The sequence below is a fragment of the Ranitomeya imitator genome, chromosome 2, assembly GCF_032444005.1.
Source record: "Ranitomeya imitator isolate aRanImi1 chromosome 2, aRanImi1.pri, whole genome shotgun sequence".
Taxonomy (NCBI): Eukaryota; Metazoa; Chordata; class Amphibia; order Anura; family Dendrobatidae; genus Ranitomeya; species Ranitomeya imitator.
In genome coordinates this window covers 503932184-503947569 of record NC_091283.1, presented here as the reverse complement: position 1 = coordinate 503947569, position 15386 = coordinate 503932184, and the positions used below count along the sequence as shown (strand labels likewise).

The 15386-nt window shown below is 42.6% G+C and overlaps 1 protein-coding gene across 4 annotated transcripts in view; it reads left to right on the top strand.

Annotated features, from left to right (window-relative positions):
- RARA (retinoic acid receptor alpha) overlaps positions 1-15386 on the top strand; it is a 157714-nt gene that overhangs the window by 39238 nt on the left and 103090 nt on the right. For all 4 annotated transcript variants that reach the window (XM_069751619.1, XM_069751618.1, XM_069751621.1 and 1 more), the window contains exon 2: positions 12605-13063. In XM_069751619.1, coding sequence (XP_069607720.1) covers positions 12886-13063 — 178 coding nt within the window. In that variant the 5' untranslated portion in view covers positions 12605-12885. The remainder of the gene's footprint in view (positions 1-12604; positions 13064-15386) is intronic.

The window sequence follows — 15386 nt, the reverse complement described above, 5'->3', positions numbered from 1 at the left end:
CATCCATAGAGCCCTCAATTTAAGGTCCCCTCCCAATATAATATGCCCCCCCATATAATGATATTTATGAAGTCCTTAGTATAATAAGTCCACTTCCAGTATAGGCAACGCCATCGACCCGCGGTAAGATTTCCCACCACAGCATTCCTGCCAGCAGGAAGACCTTGCCCCAACTTTTTTTTTCTTTATGAAACAGCTCAGTGGTAGGACAAGCTTTTGTTTCTCAACCACAGGAGACACTCCTTAAAGCAATGAGGTGAACACTTCGGGTATGTGTACCGCAGGTTGAGAACACTGCCATAGAACACAGCAGACATGGCACCATTGCCATCTTGGATGGAACTACACATCTTAGCATGTCCAACCAGCCATTGCCTACCACTTCTGCTAAAGTAGCCAAATACATATTTCTCGTATGGAGAATTATTTCCTATGACTTGTGCCAAAGCTGCACTCAAGTGCCATCTTAGTTGTACATGGAAGTAGACATAACGGGGACCAGAGGTTTCCAATTTTGCCATTAACTTTAGTAAAAATGTGACTTAAAGTGAGAGAAGTCTTGCAAATTAAATTCTGTAAAAATCATGGCACGTAATTTGTGTCTTACAGTTGCCCCGCACTTGACATTGTACCGCCACTGGCTTCCTAGTTTTAAAGCAAAAGCCCCGATTCATCCAAGCATTTACATAAATTGCTTTGACTAGTTGCAGCATTTTGGCGCAACACTGAATTGCACAAAAATGTTGACATTTTTGGCATTTCCTTGCCAGCTTTTCCCAGTTCCACCAAATTTGGCTGAACGGGTACAATAGGTGAGGGACACCACTGGTCATCTAACTCATGATGAGCTGCGGCGTCCAGAAAACGTACTCCACTCCCTGCCGCATGCCACTAATCAGCCGCTCTCCTGACTCATTAAGAGTTGTGCACCTCTTAGTAAACCAGGAGTATCTAACACCAATGCACCCCTTCATCAAGACCGGCTCTGTTAACTCTAGTCTTGATAAATCGGGGCCAAAGTGTTTGTTGCTTTTTTAGAAAAAATCCAAACGTTTATGGGCAATCTGGTTTTCTCGTAAATTAGGCTGTGACTGCTATTGCTGGTCAGCCTCAATCGATAAAAGTAGTGCTCTTTTTTGAGAAACAAAAGTAGACCTTTTTTCCATGCTCTTATGAAAAATGGTCCTTATTTTCTTATACTAAAAGAAAAACAAAAAAAAAACCCATCTGAATGAGGCATAGGCGTAGAAAAAAGTTTGCGTCACCCTAACACCATCACATTTCTCACATCACTCCAGTTCTTAGAAGTTCCTGAAATATGTGCCCAAGGGCGGACATACCATTGTGCAGCCAAGAGCTAAGGAGGCCACAACCAGCTATTGCACTGCTAAGGGCCGATATATTGTTCTTGCACAGGGGCCTCTTCCGTCTCTGTCCAATCCTTTATATGACGGATATTCGGAGCTCTCCTTATTAGCTGCCCTTTCGTACGACTAGTTTCCTTGGTAAAATGCTCATCAGATTTTACATTATACATTCCAAAAAGGTGTCTGTCATCTCTGGGGAAAGTCCTAGACTGTAAACACAATTCTGGCATGAAACACTTCACAATAGCTTATACGTGTGTATTTTCCTTGTGTTTTTTTGCCCAACGTCTTTAAAGACACAATCCAGGTGAGAAACAAATAATAATCCGCTCCCCAGGATCAGCATTTCTGTAGTTCATACAAGTCAACACCACTTTTTGCAATTGGCTTTGTATATTTAGTGGTCCTGAAAAAAATAGTTTGGTATCCCTTTAAACGGCTGTGTTCTGGGAAAGTCTGGCTCGATGCCAGCAGTTGAGGATTGGGGTTGTGTTTCCAGACTCGGCTTTCATGCAGAACCTATTAAAATGTGTCTTGCAAGGCCATTTTAGGACAAGCACAGCCTGGCATTGTGTGTGAAAGTGGCGGCCTGGTCACTTTACGTCTGCTCCAGTTTCTTGTCTCTTACACTTACATGCTTCTCTTCCTGCTGCGTTTGTGTGTTTTTTTTCCACACACATATTCTGTATCCGAGCCATCCTCCTTCCTTGGATCAGCCCCTTATTCTTTTGCTTTTGTGGCTAAATCTTTGACCAATATGTCGGTGTCTGTTAATGTCATTAGTTTTTGTTTTTTTTCCCACTTGCCACATAACCAATTGGGTTTTTTCAGTACGGCAAGACAATTTTGGTAGTGAAACCTATGCAAAGATAAAAGCATAAAGTAGAGACACGGCTTCATGAAGGTTACGCCTGTTCACTTATATATAACGGTGGATGCGTCCTTCTGTCAAAAGCCGGGATGGGTGATGTCTGCACAGTATGGTGCCAGAGTCAGCACGTGCGCATTCTACACTACTGCACCATTTTATTGAAGACACTGTGTATGCAAATTCGCAGATACATTGTCTTCAACAAAATGGCGACTGATACCGTGGGATGTGAAGGTGCTGACTGCGGCACCATTTTACTGAAAAATTGTACTACAATGTCAACATAGCAGTGCACACGCGCCAGCCATTGCCATTATCCCTATGGCCACCGTGCGCACTGCTATGTTGACATTGTAGTACATTACTTTAATAAATTGGCGCCGGAGTCAACACGTGCGCTTACCGCAACCTTCGGGGCTATTTCATTCAAGACACTGTATAAATGTCCCAATAAAAATGATCGCCACCCAAGCGTAGAACAGGTTCAGTAGCTACATACAAAAAAACACAAGGAGTACAAAAATACCCATATAAAATATATTGATATTGTATTAATTATTTATAAATAATCAAATTCAAGAAATGCTATAAAAATTGGACAACAGTAATTGCAGTGAAGAGCAAAGACAAAAGTCTGACACTAATACAAATGTATGCGGACCGGGAATACAGAGACCATAATACACTCCATGATGCAATATTATACTATAGATGTATCCATATAGCAGCACTATCACAATGCTAGAAAAATAAGATGAATCTAATTACTATGGGTTTAATTAGGATAAAAAATGTATTGCCATCACGGCTGTGACACCATAAGTACCCAAAATATATATATAATATGAATCTAGCACTGAAAAGACAATCTCACCCAAATCAGTCCTTAGAAGTAGTCAGACCAAGCAGCCCCGACGCGCGTTTCCAGTGGGCTTTCTCAAGGGGCTGTGCTGCCCCTGGCTGTAAAAACTGGGGAATGAATGGAATGCAGCTTCGTTGACTTGCGGTGCTGCGCCCCCTGGTGGCAGAAACTCATATGAACTCTAGCGTGAGAAAATATTCAGAAAAATTCCCACGCTAGAGTTCATATGAGTTTATGCCACCAGGGGGCGCATCACCGCAAGTCTGCATTCCCTGCATTCCCCAGTTTTTACAGCCAGGGGCAGCTGCATTAGCAGGCTCCTGGTTGTAAAATTATTTAACCCCTTCAGATGGATTTACGTTGTGGGACATGACTGTACAGACAGGTATGGGATATTATTTCTTTTTTATTTTCCCTTTATTTCAGTTGACGAGGGTCGTCAGTTGGATTGAGAGTACAATAAAGATATTAAAACCTCATGTGTATTTATTTCATTAAAATACTTTATTCATAATGTGTGTGTTTTTTTAACCCTTTATTACTATTGGATTAATAATGGATAGGTGTCTTATTGACATCTCTCCATTATTAACCAGGCTTAATGTCACCTTACATTAGCAAGGTGACATTAATCCTTTATTACCCCATATCCCACCGCTACTCGGGAGTGGGAAGAGAGTGGCTAAGTGCCAAAATAGGTGCATGTTACAGATGCGCCTTTTCTGGGGTGGCTGGGGGCAGATGTTTTTAGCCGGGGGGTTTGGGGGGGGGGGCAATAACCATGGTCCCTCTCTAGGCTATTAATATCTGCCCTCAGTCACTGGCTTTCCCACTCTGGCGGGGAAAATTGCGCGGGAGCCCACGCCAGTTTTTTCCGTGATTTAACCCTTTATTTTAACACCTAGAGCTCCCAAATTTTGCACACAGACACTTATTACATTATTAGTGAGGAATATGTAAAAAAATGCGGGATATGAAATGGTTTACTATATGTAAGCCATGTCTCATATCCTGTCGGGTTTGATAAAGAGATACCAGCAAAGTCGGTAATTCAATTGCCGGCTTTTGCTATCTAGCTCTGTATTAAATACATATATGTGTGTGTCTCACTGATTTTATATATATCTATATATATAATTGCCTAAGGGTTTTTCCATCTGTCTGTCTTTCTGTCTGTCTGTCTGTCTTTCTGTCTGTCTGTCTGTCCTGGAAATCCCGGCTCTCTGATTGGTCGAGGCCGCCAGGCCTCGACCAATCAGCAACGGGCACAGCGACGATGATGTCATAAAGGACGTAGACATCTCACGTTTCTGATTGAGCGACGGGCACAGTATCGACGTAGATGTCATAATGGTTGCCATGGCGACGATGATGTCATAAAGGTTGCCTCGACCAATCAGCGACGGGCACAGTCTGCCGCGAATTCTGGAATCATCATTGTCCATATACTACGGGGACATGCATATTCTAGAATACCCGATGCGTTAGAATCGGGCCACAATCTAGTATATATATAACTGCCTAAGGGTTTTTCCGTCTGTCTGTCTGTCTGTCTTTCTGTCTGTCCTGGAAATCCCGCGTCTCTGATTGGTCGAGGCCGCCAGGCCTCGACCAATCAGCGACGGGCACAACATGGCGACGATGATGTCATAAAGGTTGCCTCGACCAATTAGTGACGGGCACAGTCTGCCGCGAATTCGCCTCGACCAATCAGCGACGGGCACAGTATCGACGTAGATGTCATAATGGTTGCCATGGCAACGATGATGTCATAAAGCTTGCCTCGACCAATCAGCGACGGGCACAGTCTGCCGCGAATTCTGGAATCATCATTGTCCATATACTACGGGGACATGCATATTCTAGAATACCCGATGCGTTAGAATCGGGCCACAATCTAGTGTATATATATATATATATATATATATATATATATATATATATATATATAGACTGTATATATGTTTTCACGAATATTTGAGCCCATGGATCTATTCCATGTCCATTTTGCAAGCATACAGATGCCATACAGAGGTTTACATGCGCATAACACGCAGCCACACCTTGCCTACGGATGACATACGGATCACTGTTCAGGGAACATTTCTGCGTATTTGGTCTGTAAAAAATGGACCGTATTTTTATACGTTGTGTGTGACTCCAGCCGAAGTATGTTTGAAGTCATTGTCCTGCTGGAAGCCCAATGACCTAAGACATAAATTCAGCTTTCTGACACTGGGCACTACATTGCGACCCAAAATCCTTTGGTAATCTTCAGATTTCATGATGCCTTGCATATAGTCAAGGCTCACAGTCCCAGGAGGGAAGCCAAACAAGCCCAAAACATCTCTGAACATCTACCATATTTGACTGCAGGTACTGTTTTTTTTTTTTCTTTGAATGTCTCATTCCGTTTTCGGTAAACAATAGAATCATGTGCGTTACCAAAAAAAGCTCCATCTTGGTCTCATCTGTCCACAAGGCACCTTCCCAGAAAAATTTCACTTGCATGCATTTTGGCAAACTGCAGTCTAGCTTTTTTATATCTCTGTGTTAGCAGTGGGGTCCTCCTTGGTCTCTTGTCATAGCGTTTCATTTCATTCAAATGTTGACGGATAGTTCGTGCTGACACTGATGCACCCTGGGCCTGGAGGACAGCTTGAATTTCTCTGGGGCTTGATTGGGTCTGCTTAGCCACCATTTGGACTATCCTGCGTTGCAACTTTCATCAATTTTTCTCTGCCATTCACGTCTAGGGAGATTAGCTGCAGTGCCATGTGTTGTAAACTTCTTGACTATGTTGTGCACCTTGGACAATGGAAAATGAAGATCTCTGTAGATGGACTTGTAATTTTGAGATTGTTGATATTTTTCAACAATTTTGGTTTTCAAGTCAGACAGTTCACTTCTCCTCTTTCTATTCTCCATGGTTAGTGTGACACGTAATGTAAAAACTGAGTCAACTTTTCCCCTTTTTATCTGGTTTCAGGTGTGATTATCATATTGCCCACACCTGTTACTTGCCACAGGTGAGTTTGAATGAGCAGCACATGCTTGAAACTAAGTTAATTACCCACAATTTGGGATAGGTGCCAACAATTTTTGTCAGGCCCATTATTGGGTTTTTGTGTGAAATGATGTCCAATTTGCTTTTTCTTCTCAGTTTGTTTTTGTGTTGTCCCAATGTACACAGAGGAAATAAACACGTGTATAACAAAGCTTGTGTAATTACAATCATTTTCTGGGAGACATACTTCATTTTCTAGAACAATTTCAAGGGTGCGAACACTTTTGGCCATGACTGTATATATATTTATTTACAACAGAAATCTACGTGTGACAGCTGACACTTGTTATTGAGTAAATGCATACAGCTGGGTTTTTAGTCTGGTAATCTCAACAGAAACTTTGGGAATATACTGCTGATCCATTGTAAATAAAATCTCATACCAAGGCCAGTAAAATTAAAGTATCATTGCCTGTTCATGAAGGTCAAAAATAGCGTGTTAAGGCCCCCATACACATTGGATGAAAGTTGGCCAAACCATTAAGGTGGAACCAGCTGACCATCTGACATATAGGTGCCTACGGACTCGATCTTGAAAGATGATGTTGAGTAAAAGAAGAATGATGCAGTTGGTATTTCAGCGTTCAATCCTTTATTTTTTCATGGGAAAAAAGCTGTTTTCTCTGCTATCCCAGTTAAAAACGAGTTCTCGATGAAGCCATATTGGGGCCAAGCTACAAGGGGTTGTTTAATGTTCAGTCAAGAGCCATCCTTTGTGTTTGATCAGCTTGAGGATGTGTTCTAACGCAGGGTTTTTGCTGCTGACACTTGGGTACAGTTCTAGAAGCATTTTTGCTGCAAGTTTTTCCGATGGGACAAGCATGCGTATTTACTTCAATGGGCAAGGGGAAATACTGTAAGTAATTTGATAGACCCTTCCTATATGAGCTATCCTTTTCCACAATAGGGGACTGTTATCAAGGCCTTATACACATTGAGTTGTCAACAGCTTAAATCAGTGGGTTCGGAGGACTTTACAAGTTTTTCACTTATTATAAGCCATGTACGGTGCATAAATAAGCTGCTGATAGGAGGAGGCTTCCTATACAGATTGTGATCAACAAGGTTATCTGGATGGGATTTAACCACTTCCTTGCCTGGAGAAGTGGCCAACTTCATGGCAGCTAATAATACATTTCCACATTGTGTTGTGCAGGGCTTTAATTTACTGAAAAAGTGTCTTGCTTTCGTTTGATTGGTCTGGTATTTCCAGAGCTAATCCTCCTTATTGATCAACGTCTCATATCTGTCGGTCTCTTAAGGCCCATTCATGCAGAGTCATTATTGGCCCAATGCGGACCATAACAGGACAATAAGCATTCGTAATGGTAATCATCCTGAGTAAATGAGAGTGAAGGTTTTTTAATCACTTGGTTGGTTGATTGATTTTGCATATGAAATAATTAAAATTATCAGCGGGACATTTGCATGAAATCTCAAGAATCCCTAGGAACAGACCTTCTGCCTTCTTCCATTCCTCGGCACTGACGTATTATGAGTGTTCCTTGCAAATAGATCTTTTTTTTCCAGTGGCCATGAGTAAATGTCTCATATGTATTTTTTCGATATTGACATAAGATTATGGAAGCAGGACTTTGCCTGACTTGTAGGTAGCATGTGTGATCCAAACGGTTGACTTGGACGGAGACATTGTCATTTTCTGGTTTTGCCAGTTGAAACGATTATATAATTAATAAAGAAAAAAATTAAATTTGTGGTAACTGATCGTACAAAGATGCTTTGTTACAGTAGGAAAGATTTTCCCATGGACCATGACGTTTGACGTATGCATTGCCTTGTGTGGTAATGCCTGTGCCAACAGTTGTTAAACTCCATGGTTGTAGTGATCAAGTGATGTTCTCACCATTGCAGCAGACCCTAAGCTAGGAACCAGTTGTTTCTTTTGTTCTTTTTAATAAACAGATATAGATGTTCTGACCATTTATTAATAGTTGGATCGGATTGTCTGAATCTCTGGCGTTTGTTGGGTTTGTACTCTGTGTGTATCTATTTGATTATCCTTTATGTACTTCTCTGTTGGCCTTCCTGCATGTGGGTGTGTTTTTGTATCTCATTCTTTGCCTGTCCTGCGCCTTGTATGTGTGTATTATTTGTTTTGGCTTTATTTCACATGCTTATTTCTTCGCGCCATCTCTAATATGCCTGTCTGTCTATCCCCTGATCTGAGCATGTGTCAGGATGTGTGGGTGTTCATTTGTGTTTCTGACTGTCTTTCCTTTGTGTAAATATGTCCCCAGATATGATCCTCAACCACCATAATTGTCCGTATCCATTCTCTGCTGTGTATTTGTGACTTTTCTCTGCTTTGTATATCTCCAGTTGTGCTCCACTGTGATGTCTCGTAGTCTATCCTCTGTGTTGTGTATCCTACATCTCTCCTATCTGTGTGTCTCTCTAGCTATCTGCCACCGTGCATTTCTTACAGTCTATCCTCTCTCTTCTCAGTATACGTGTCTCTAGCATGTCTCTGTCTATCCTCTCATTCCTCTGCTTTGTTTGTATGTCTCTTTCCACTGTACATGTCTCTTACCGTCTATCCGTTCACTCGTCTGCTCACTGTGTCTCTAGTCACTGTGCATGTCTACCCTCTCAGTCCTCTACTTTCTATGTGTGTTTCTAACCACCGTGCGTATCTCTTAGGCTATGTGCACACGTTGCGGATTCTGTGCGGATCCGCAGCGTTTTTTGAGGTGCAGAAACGCTGCAGATCCTGCAAATGATTTAGACTATGTGCACACGTTCAGGATTTCTCGCAGAAAATACGGACATTTTCTGCAAGAAATCTGCAAGAAAACCGCATGCGTTTTTGCCGCGGTTTTTTCCGGACACTTCCCAATGCATTTTGTAGTGGGAAATCCGCAAAAAAAAAACGCAAAATTAATGAACATGCTGCGGTTTTTACTGCAATGCGTTTTTTTTGCGGAAAAAAACGCATCATGTGCACAAAACATACGGAATTCATTCTAAATGATGGGATGCTTATTGTATGCGGTTTTTTTTGCAGTTTTATAGCGTTTTTATCGGGAAAAACGCGAAAAAAAACGCAACGTGTGCACACAGCCTAACAGTACAATGTAAAAAAAGCTGTGCACACTTTGCGGAAAATCCACTGCGGAAACGCTGAGGTTTAAAAGAAGTAGCATGTCAGTTCTTTTTTGTGAATCTGCAGCGTTTTTGTACCCATTCCATTATAGAAAACCGCAGGGGTAAAAAACGCAGCAAATCCGCAGAAAAACGCACAAAAATGCTGCGTTACCGCACAAAAAATGCGACAAATCCGCAGGTGCGTTTTCTGCCAGGAGAGGCAGAATCCGCACCAGAAATTCCTAAGCCTAATCTGCAACGTGTGCATTTAGCCTAAATGTTCTCTCGGTCCTCTGCTCTCTATGTGTGTCTCAAGTCATGGGCATTGTCTCTTGTCTGTCTATCCTCTCACTCCTCTGCCTTGTGTCTCTAGCATGTCTCTTGCTGTCTATCCTCTCCCTCCTCTGCTCTGTGTGTCTCTAGCCACTGTGTGTGTCTCTTGCTGTCTTTCCTCTCACTCCTCTGCTCTGTGTCTCTAGCATGTCTCTTACTGTCTATCCTCTCACTCCTCTGCTCTGTGTGTCTCTAGCCACTGTGTGTGTCTCTTACTGTCTATCCTCTCACTCCTCTGCTCTGTGAGTCTCTAGCATGTCTCTTACTGTCTATCCTCTCACTCCTCTGCTCTGTGTATCTAGCATGTCTCTTACTGTCTATCCTCTCACTCCTCTGCTCTGTGTGTCTCTAGCCACTGTGTGTGTCTCTTGCTGTCTTTCCTCTCACTCCTCTGCTCTGTGTGTCTCTAGCATGTCTCCTACTGTCTATCCTCTCACTCCTCTGCTATGTGTGTCTCTAGCCACTGTGTGTGTCTCTTACTGTCTTTCCTCTCACTCCTCTTGCTCTGTGTGTCTCTAGCATGTCTCTTACTGTCTATCCTCACTCCTCTGCTGTGTGTGTCTCTAGCATGTCTCTTACTGTCTATCCTCTCACTCCTGTGCTATGTGTGTCTCTAGCCACTGTGTGTCTCTTACTGTCTTTCCTCTCACTCCTCTGCTCTGTGAGTCTCTAGCATGTCTCTAACTGTCTATCCTCTCACTCCTCTGCTCTGTGAGTCTCTAGCATGTCTCTAACTGTCTATCCTCTCAATCCTCTGCTCTGTGTCTCTAGCATGTCTCTTACTATCTATCCTCTGACTCCTCTGCTCTGTGTGTCTCTAGCCACTGTGTGTGTCTCTTACTGTCTTTCCTCTCACTCCTCTGCTCTGTGTGTCTCTAGCCACTGTGTGTCTCTTACTGTCTTTCCTCACACTCCTCTGCTCTGTGTGTCTCTAGGATGTCTCTTACTGTCTATCCTCTCACTCCTCTGCTCTGTGTCTGTAGCATTTCTCTTACTGTCTATCCTCTCACTCTTCTGCTCTGTGTGTCTCTAGCCACTGTGTGTCTCTTACTGTCTTTCCTCCCACTCCTCTGCTCTGTGTGTCTCTAGCATGTCTCTTACTGTCTATCCTCTCACTCCTCTGCTCTGTGTGTCTCTAGCCACTATGTGTGTCTCTTACTGTCTATCCTCTCACTCCTCTGCTCTGTGTGTCTCTAGCCACTGTGTGTGTCTCTTACGCTCTGTGTGTCTCTAGCATGTCTCTTACGGTCTATCCTCTCACTCCTCTGCTCTGTGTGTCTCTAGCATGTCTCTTACTGTCTATCCTCTCACTCCTCTGCTCTGTGTGTCTCTAGCCACTGTGTGTCTCTTACTGTCTATCCTCTCACTCCTCTGCTCTGTGTGTCTCTAGCCACTGTGTGTGTCTCTTACTGTCTATCCTCTCATTCCTCTGCTCTGTGTGTCTTTAGCCACTGTGTGTGTCTCTTACTGTCTTTCCTCTCACTCCTTTGCTCTGTGTGTCTCTAGCCACTGTGTGTGTCTCTTACTGTCTTTCCTCTCACTCCTCTGCTCTGTGTGTCTCCAGCCACTGTACATGTCTTTTACTGTCTATCCTCTCAGTCCTTTGCTCTGTGTGTCTCTAGCCACTGTGTGTGTCTCTTACTGTCTTTCCTCTCACTCCTTTGCTCTGTGTGTCTCTAGCCACTGTGTGTGTCTCTTACTGTCTTTCCTCTCACTCCTCTGCTCTGTGTGTCTCCAGCCACTGTACATGTCTTTTACTGTCTATCCTCTCAGTCCTTTGCTCTGTGTGTCTCTAGCCACTGTGTGTGTCTCTTGCTGTCTATCCTGTGACTGGCAAATTTCTAGAAGCACATATAAGGAGTACAGTTCATGCCTCTTATCCTCTCCCTCCTCTGCTCTGTATGTGTTTTTAGCTGTGAGCCACTGTACATGTCTGTCACCGTGTGCTGTCTTTTCTGTGTCCACCGGATTATGTTCATATTTGTGTATTTTTTCTATATTTCAGTGAGGGTCTGTCTCTTTTGTTCCTAGTGTCTTTCAACCTGCCTTCCCTAAAGCTTTGTACTATTCTTTGTTGTCTTTTTCTCATTTTGTTTTCTGTCCTTCTCTTTTTGTCCTCAGCATCTTCATCCGACTGTCTGTCCTGTTCTTTCTTCATGAATGTTTCTTCTGACAATCTCTTGATTTGTCTTGGCTTTGCAGAGCATCTCTCCCCCCTCCCTGCCTTTCTCTTGTTCTGACTCCTGTACAGATCTTCGATAGCCCCATTTTTCTTGGGTGGCTCATTAGCTTGGTGTAATTGAACTGTAAGGACGGGTCTTTTCTCACGCCGAGTTGAGATTTACGACCCTCGAATCCAAGAATAAAAAAAAATTCTCCCAAATCCCCCTTCCCAGCCAGCATGTAATCAGCGTGATGGATCCACTGCGTCCCACACTGCAGGCATCTGTCCCTGAGTGATACATACTGGGGAAGCGAAGAGAAAGCATGATGGTGAAGAAATGGAGTGGGGGATGCTGGAGAAGGCAATAGGTGGGGTTAGAGGATGGCATTATTCATCAAAGATGGGGCATCAGTAGATGCAACCGAAAAAGAAGGATGGTAAATAAAGTGGTGAAGCTGAGGGACAGGAGCATGTTCAAGGAGTCGGTCTACGTGATATCAAAATATTGAGGTTTTGTATTGCAGAGTAGTAGTAGTACACCTTTGGCTAATGGTGGAAGACATGGGTTGATGTAAGCAGATTGAGATGGTGATTGAAGACCAGTGAGGTCCTAGTGATTCATTGGAGAAGATTCCAGGAAAAGAAAATTATGGAAATGGAAGTAGGGATGAGGGCCAGAGAAGAATCTCGTGTCTGGTGTTTTTCTTGGTATGACTAAGATCTAGGCTGAATGGAGATGTAATATTTTATTTACCTTTTGGAAGTGCTCCATGTCTGTTTCTTTTAGTCACAATACTTCTCTTAGTTCCAACGTTTTTGTGATTTTGTCTTGTAGTGATTCCTGCGGTGTCAAGTACCTACCACATCATCAATAAGTCTGATTTCTCCTCTCCTGGTCCATGGGATGCTCAGCGCCTGCAGAACTCTTTATCATCTTCACCAGGATTTTTGGCCACTAAGCCTGCAAGTCTGATAATCTATTGTTGGATCTCAACTTTGAGCCTTGGATCTACTGCACCTTTCTACTTATTTTTGGGGGGTGTATCCCCTCTTTGGGACAATCACAGATGGAAATTCGAAAGGTTTGAACCAGTCTGGTAGGCTGGGCACCTGGCAATGACTAGTAACGATTCTCCCTGCCCGCCGTCTGGGCCTGGTCACATGAATGGATACCCTGTTCCACACTATGCCTTCTTCTTTCCTCACATGCTTGGTGGTGTGTCCCCTCCAGGAGCTTTGCCTGGAGTACAACACCAGCTCCCTCTCAGTGGATATAGCACACCCTCTCCAGCAAGTGAGTATTGCTACGATTCATTCCATATTACTGAATCACAATCCAATGTACATGTCTGCACTATTGTTTCTTGACATGGTAAGATTTTTTGGTTATATGTTCCTCATTATACATACATACTTTGGGTCCGTTTTTTCATTTTAAGCCTAAGGGGTTTCTAGGAATAATAAAGACTGTACATTTGATGTTTGTAATGTAATTACTATTGAAATTCAGGCCATGAGAGAATTGGCACCAGACAGATGGGCAGTGCTCAGGAGGGCGCATATGAGGGAAATTAAAGCAGTATTCACATTTCCAATACCCAATCCCTATATATAGTAGGTGTAATAATAATAATAATATTAGCAAATTAGTGCAGTTCTTTTGATTCGCTATGTTGCTTACCCCATGTGCAGGGCATTGCAGTAGCTTAAGTATCCATAGTTATGACCACTAGCAGCTAACGGTCACTATATGGGTGCCCTCCACATTGGGTAAGTGAAATAGCGAATCAAAAGAACTACACTACATTTATATTTGGAAGTATTTGCTAATATTACTATAATTACTACATATTGAGATAGGATCTTGGAGATGGGAATACCCCTTTAATTTCTGCTCTGTTGCTTAGGTCTAGAATATACAGACAGCTTTTAGTGGAATTTATGGGCACTTTTTTTTCCTGCTCATGATCCGCGGCAGGGCCGGCGTCAGCACCCTGCGCACCTGGGCAAATGCCGGGGCCCTGGGGAGAGAGGGGGGCCCACTCATGCTGTCATAGATACAGCTGGGAGAGCAGAGCAGGAGATAACATGCTCTCTCCGCCCACAAAGTCACTGCTGGCTGCGTTCTCTTAACCCCTATGTGCCAGCTCTGACACAAGCATCTTCTCACTCAGTCAGTGCAGCCAGGCAGGCACACATAGGGGTTAAGAGAAGGCAGCCAGTGTGACATTGTTTGTGGGCGGAGAGAGCACGTTCTGTGCTCTGATCTCCGTCCCTGGCTGGCTGCCTTGCTGCTGAAGTTATGAGGCAGATTCAGGAGGAGCTCCTAGTCCTACCAGTGCCTGAGTGAGTGGCGCTGCTATATACTACGTAGGCTGCGCTGCTATATACTATGTGGGCTGCTATATACTACATGGGCTGCTATATGCTACGTGGGCTGCTATATACTACATGGGCTGCTATATACTACGTGGGCAGTGTTATATACTACATGGCTGTGTTTATATGCGATCATGAATCGGGGTATGTGTTAAAGGGGGGGCCCACTGAGACTCTTTCGCCCGGGGCCCTCAAAAACCTGGAGCCGGCCCTGATCCGCGGTACATTGTATGAATATAAGTAGAGTCTATGGAAGAATGTTGATTCTACCCAAGCTTGATCCAGTGATCCACTTGGTCTTTTGGGCTAGCCAAAGACTATAATAAAGTTCGAAATACAACCTTTAGTGGTAGACTGATTATACTATAATGCTCATGCAGCCAAGCCCTTCAAAAGAGCATATATAGCAAGTACACTTTATGCCAATTAATATGGCGCCATTTGTGTTTTTGTGGTGGTACGAGTAAGTGTTCACTACAAAATATTACATTTGTATTCCAGTTTTAATATACACCTAAATACAATATCTATGTGATTTTCTGCTTTTGTTATAAACCACATTACACATTTCCGTATACATATTTTTCCGTTTTTACGATAAACTTATGTATGGAGCAATGCAACCTCATAAACCAGTAGAGTAGAAAAAAACGAGACCCAGTGTTTGCATGTTACACTGTATTGGTTTCATTAGATTTCCTTCACTAGAGTACTAAATAATTTACAGGTACAGTTAAAGGCGGCAGGGCCTCATGAATGTGTGCGCTTTATTAGCATGTGAGAACAGGGCGCGCGTTTTATGTTTTTCTGCCTTCTATAGAAGTCTTACATTTATGCATGTGACGTATGTCACAGAAATCCATGCAAATTAGATAGGACATCAATTTTTAAAATAACAATACTTTAGTTTCCAAAATAAGAATAATTCTAAAAAAACACACCATGGCCTAAATTGGTACTGTGTTTTTTTTTTTATAAGATGCCTTTTATTTTCTGTTTTTCCTTTTATTTAAGTGTAAGAGTATTGGTAATAATTTGTTAAACTGCGTTCTCTATCTAGCTGTATTTTTTTTCCAGATATTTGTTTTAAAATTAATAGCCAGAAGCCAAAGTATTAAAATATTATATATATATATATATATATATATATATAAAACTTTTTGTTTTCTTGTTATGTTTTGGTGAATTTTTTAATGTTTTTGATGATGTTTTTATTTTATGTTTTGGTGCATGTGTCG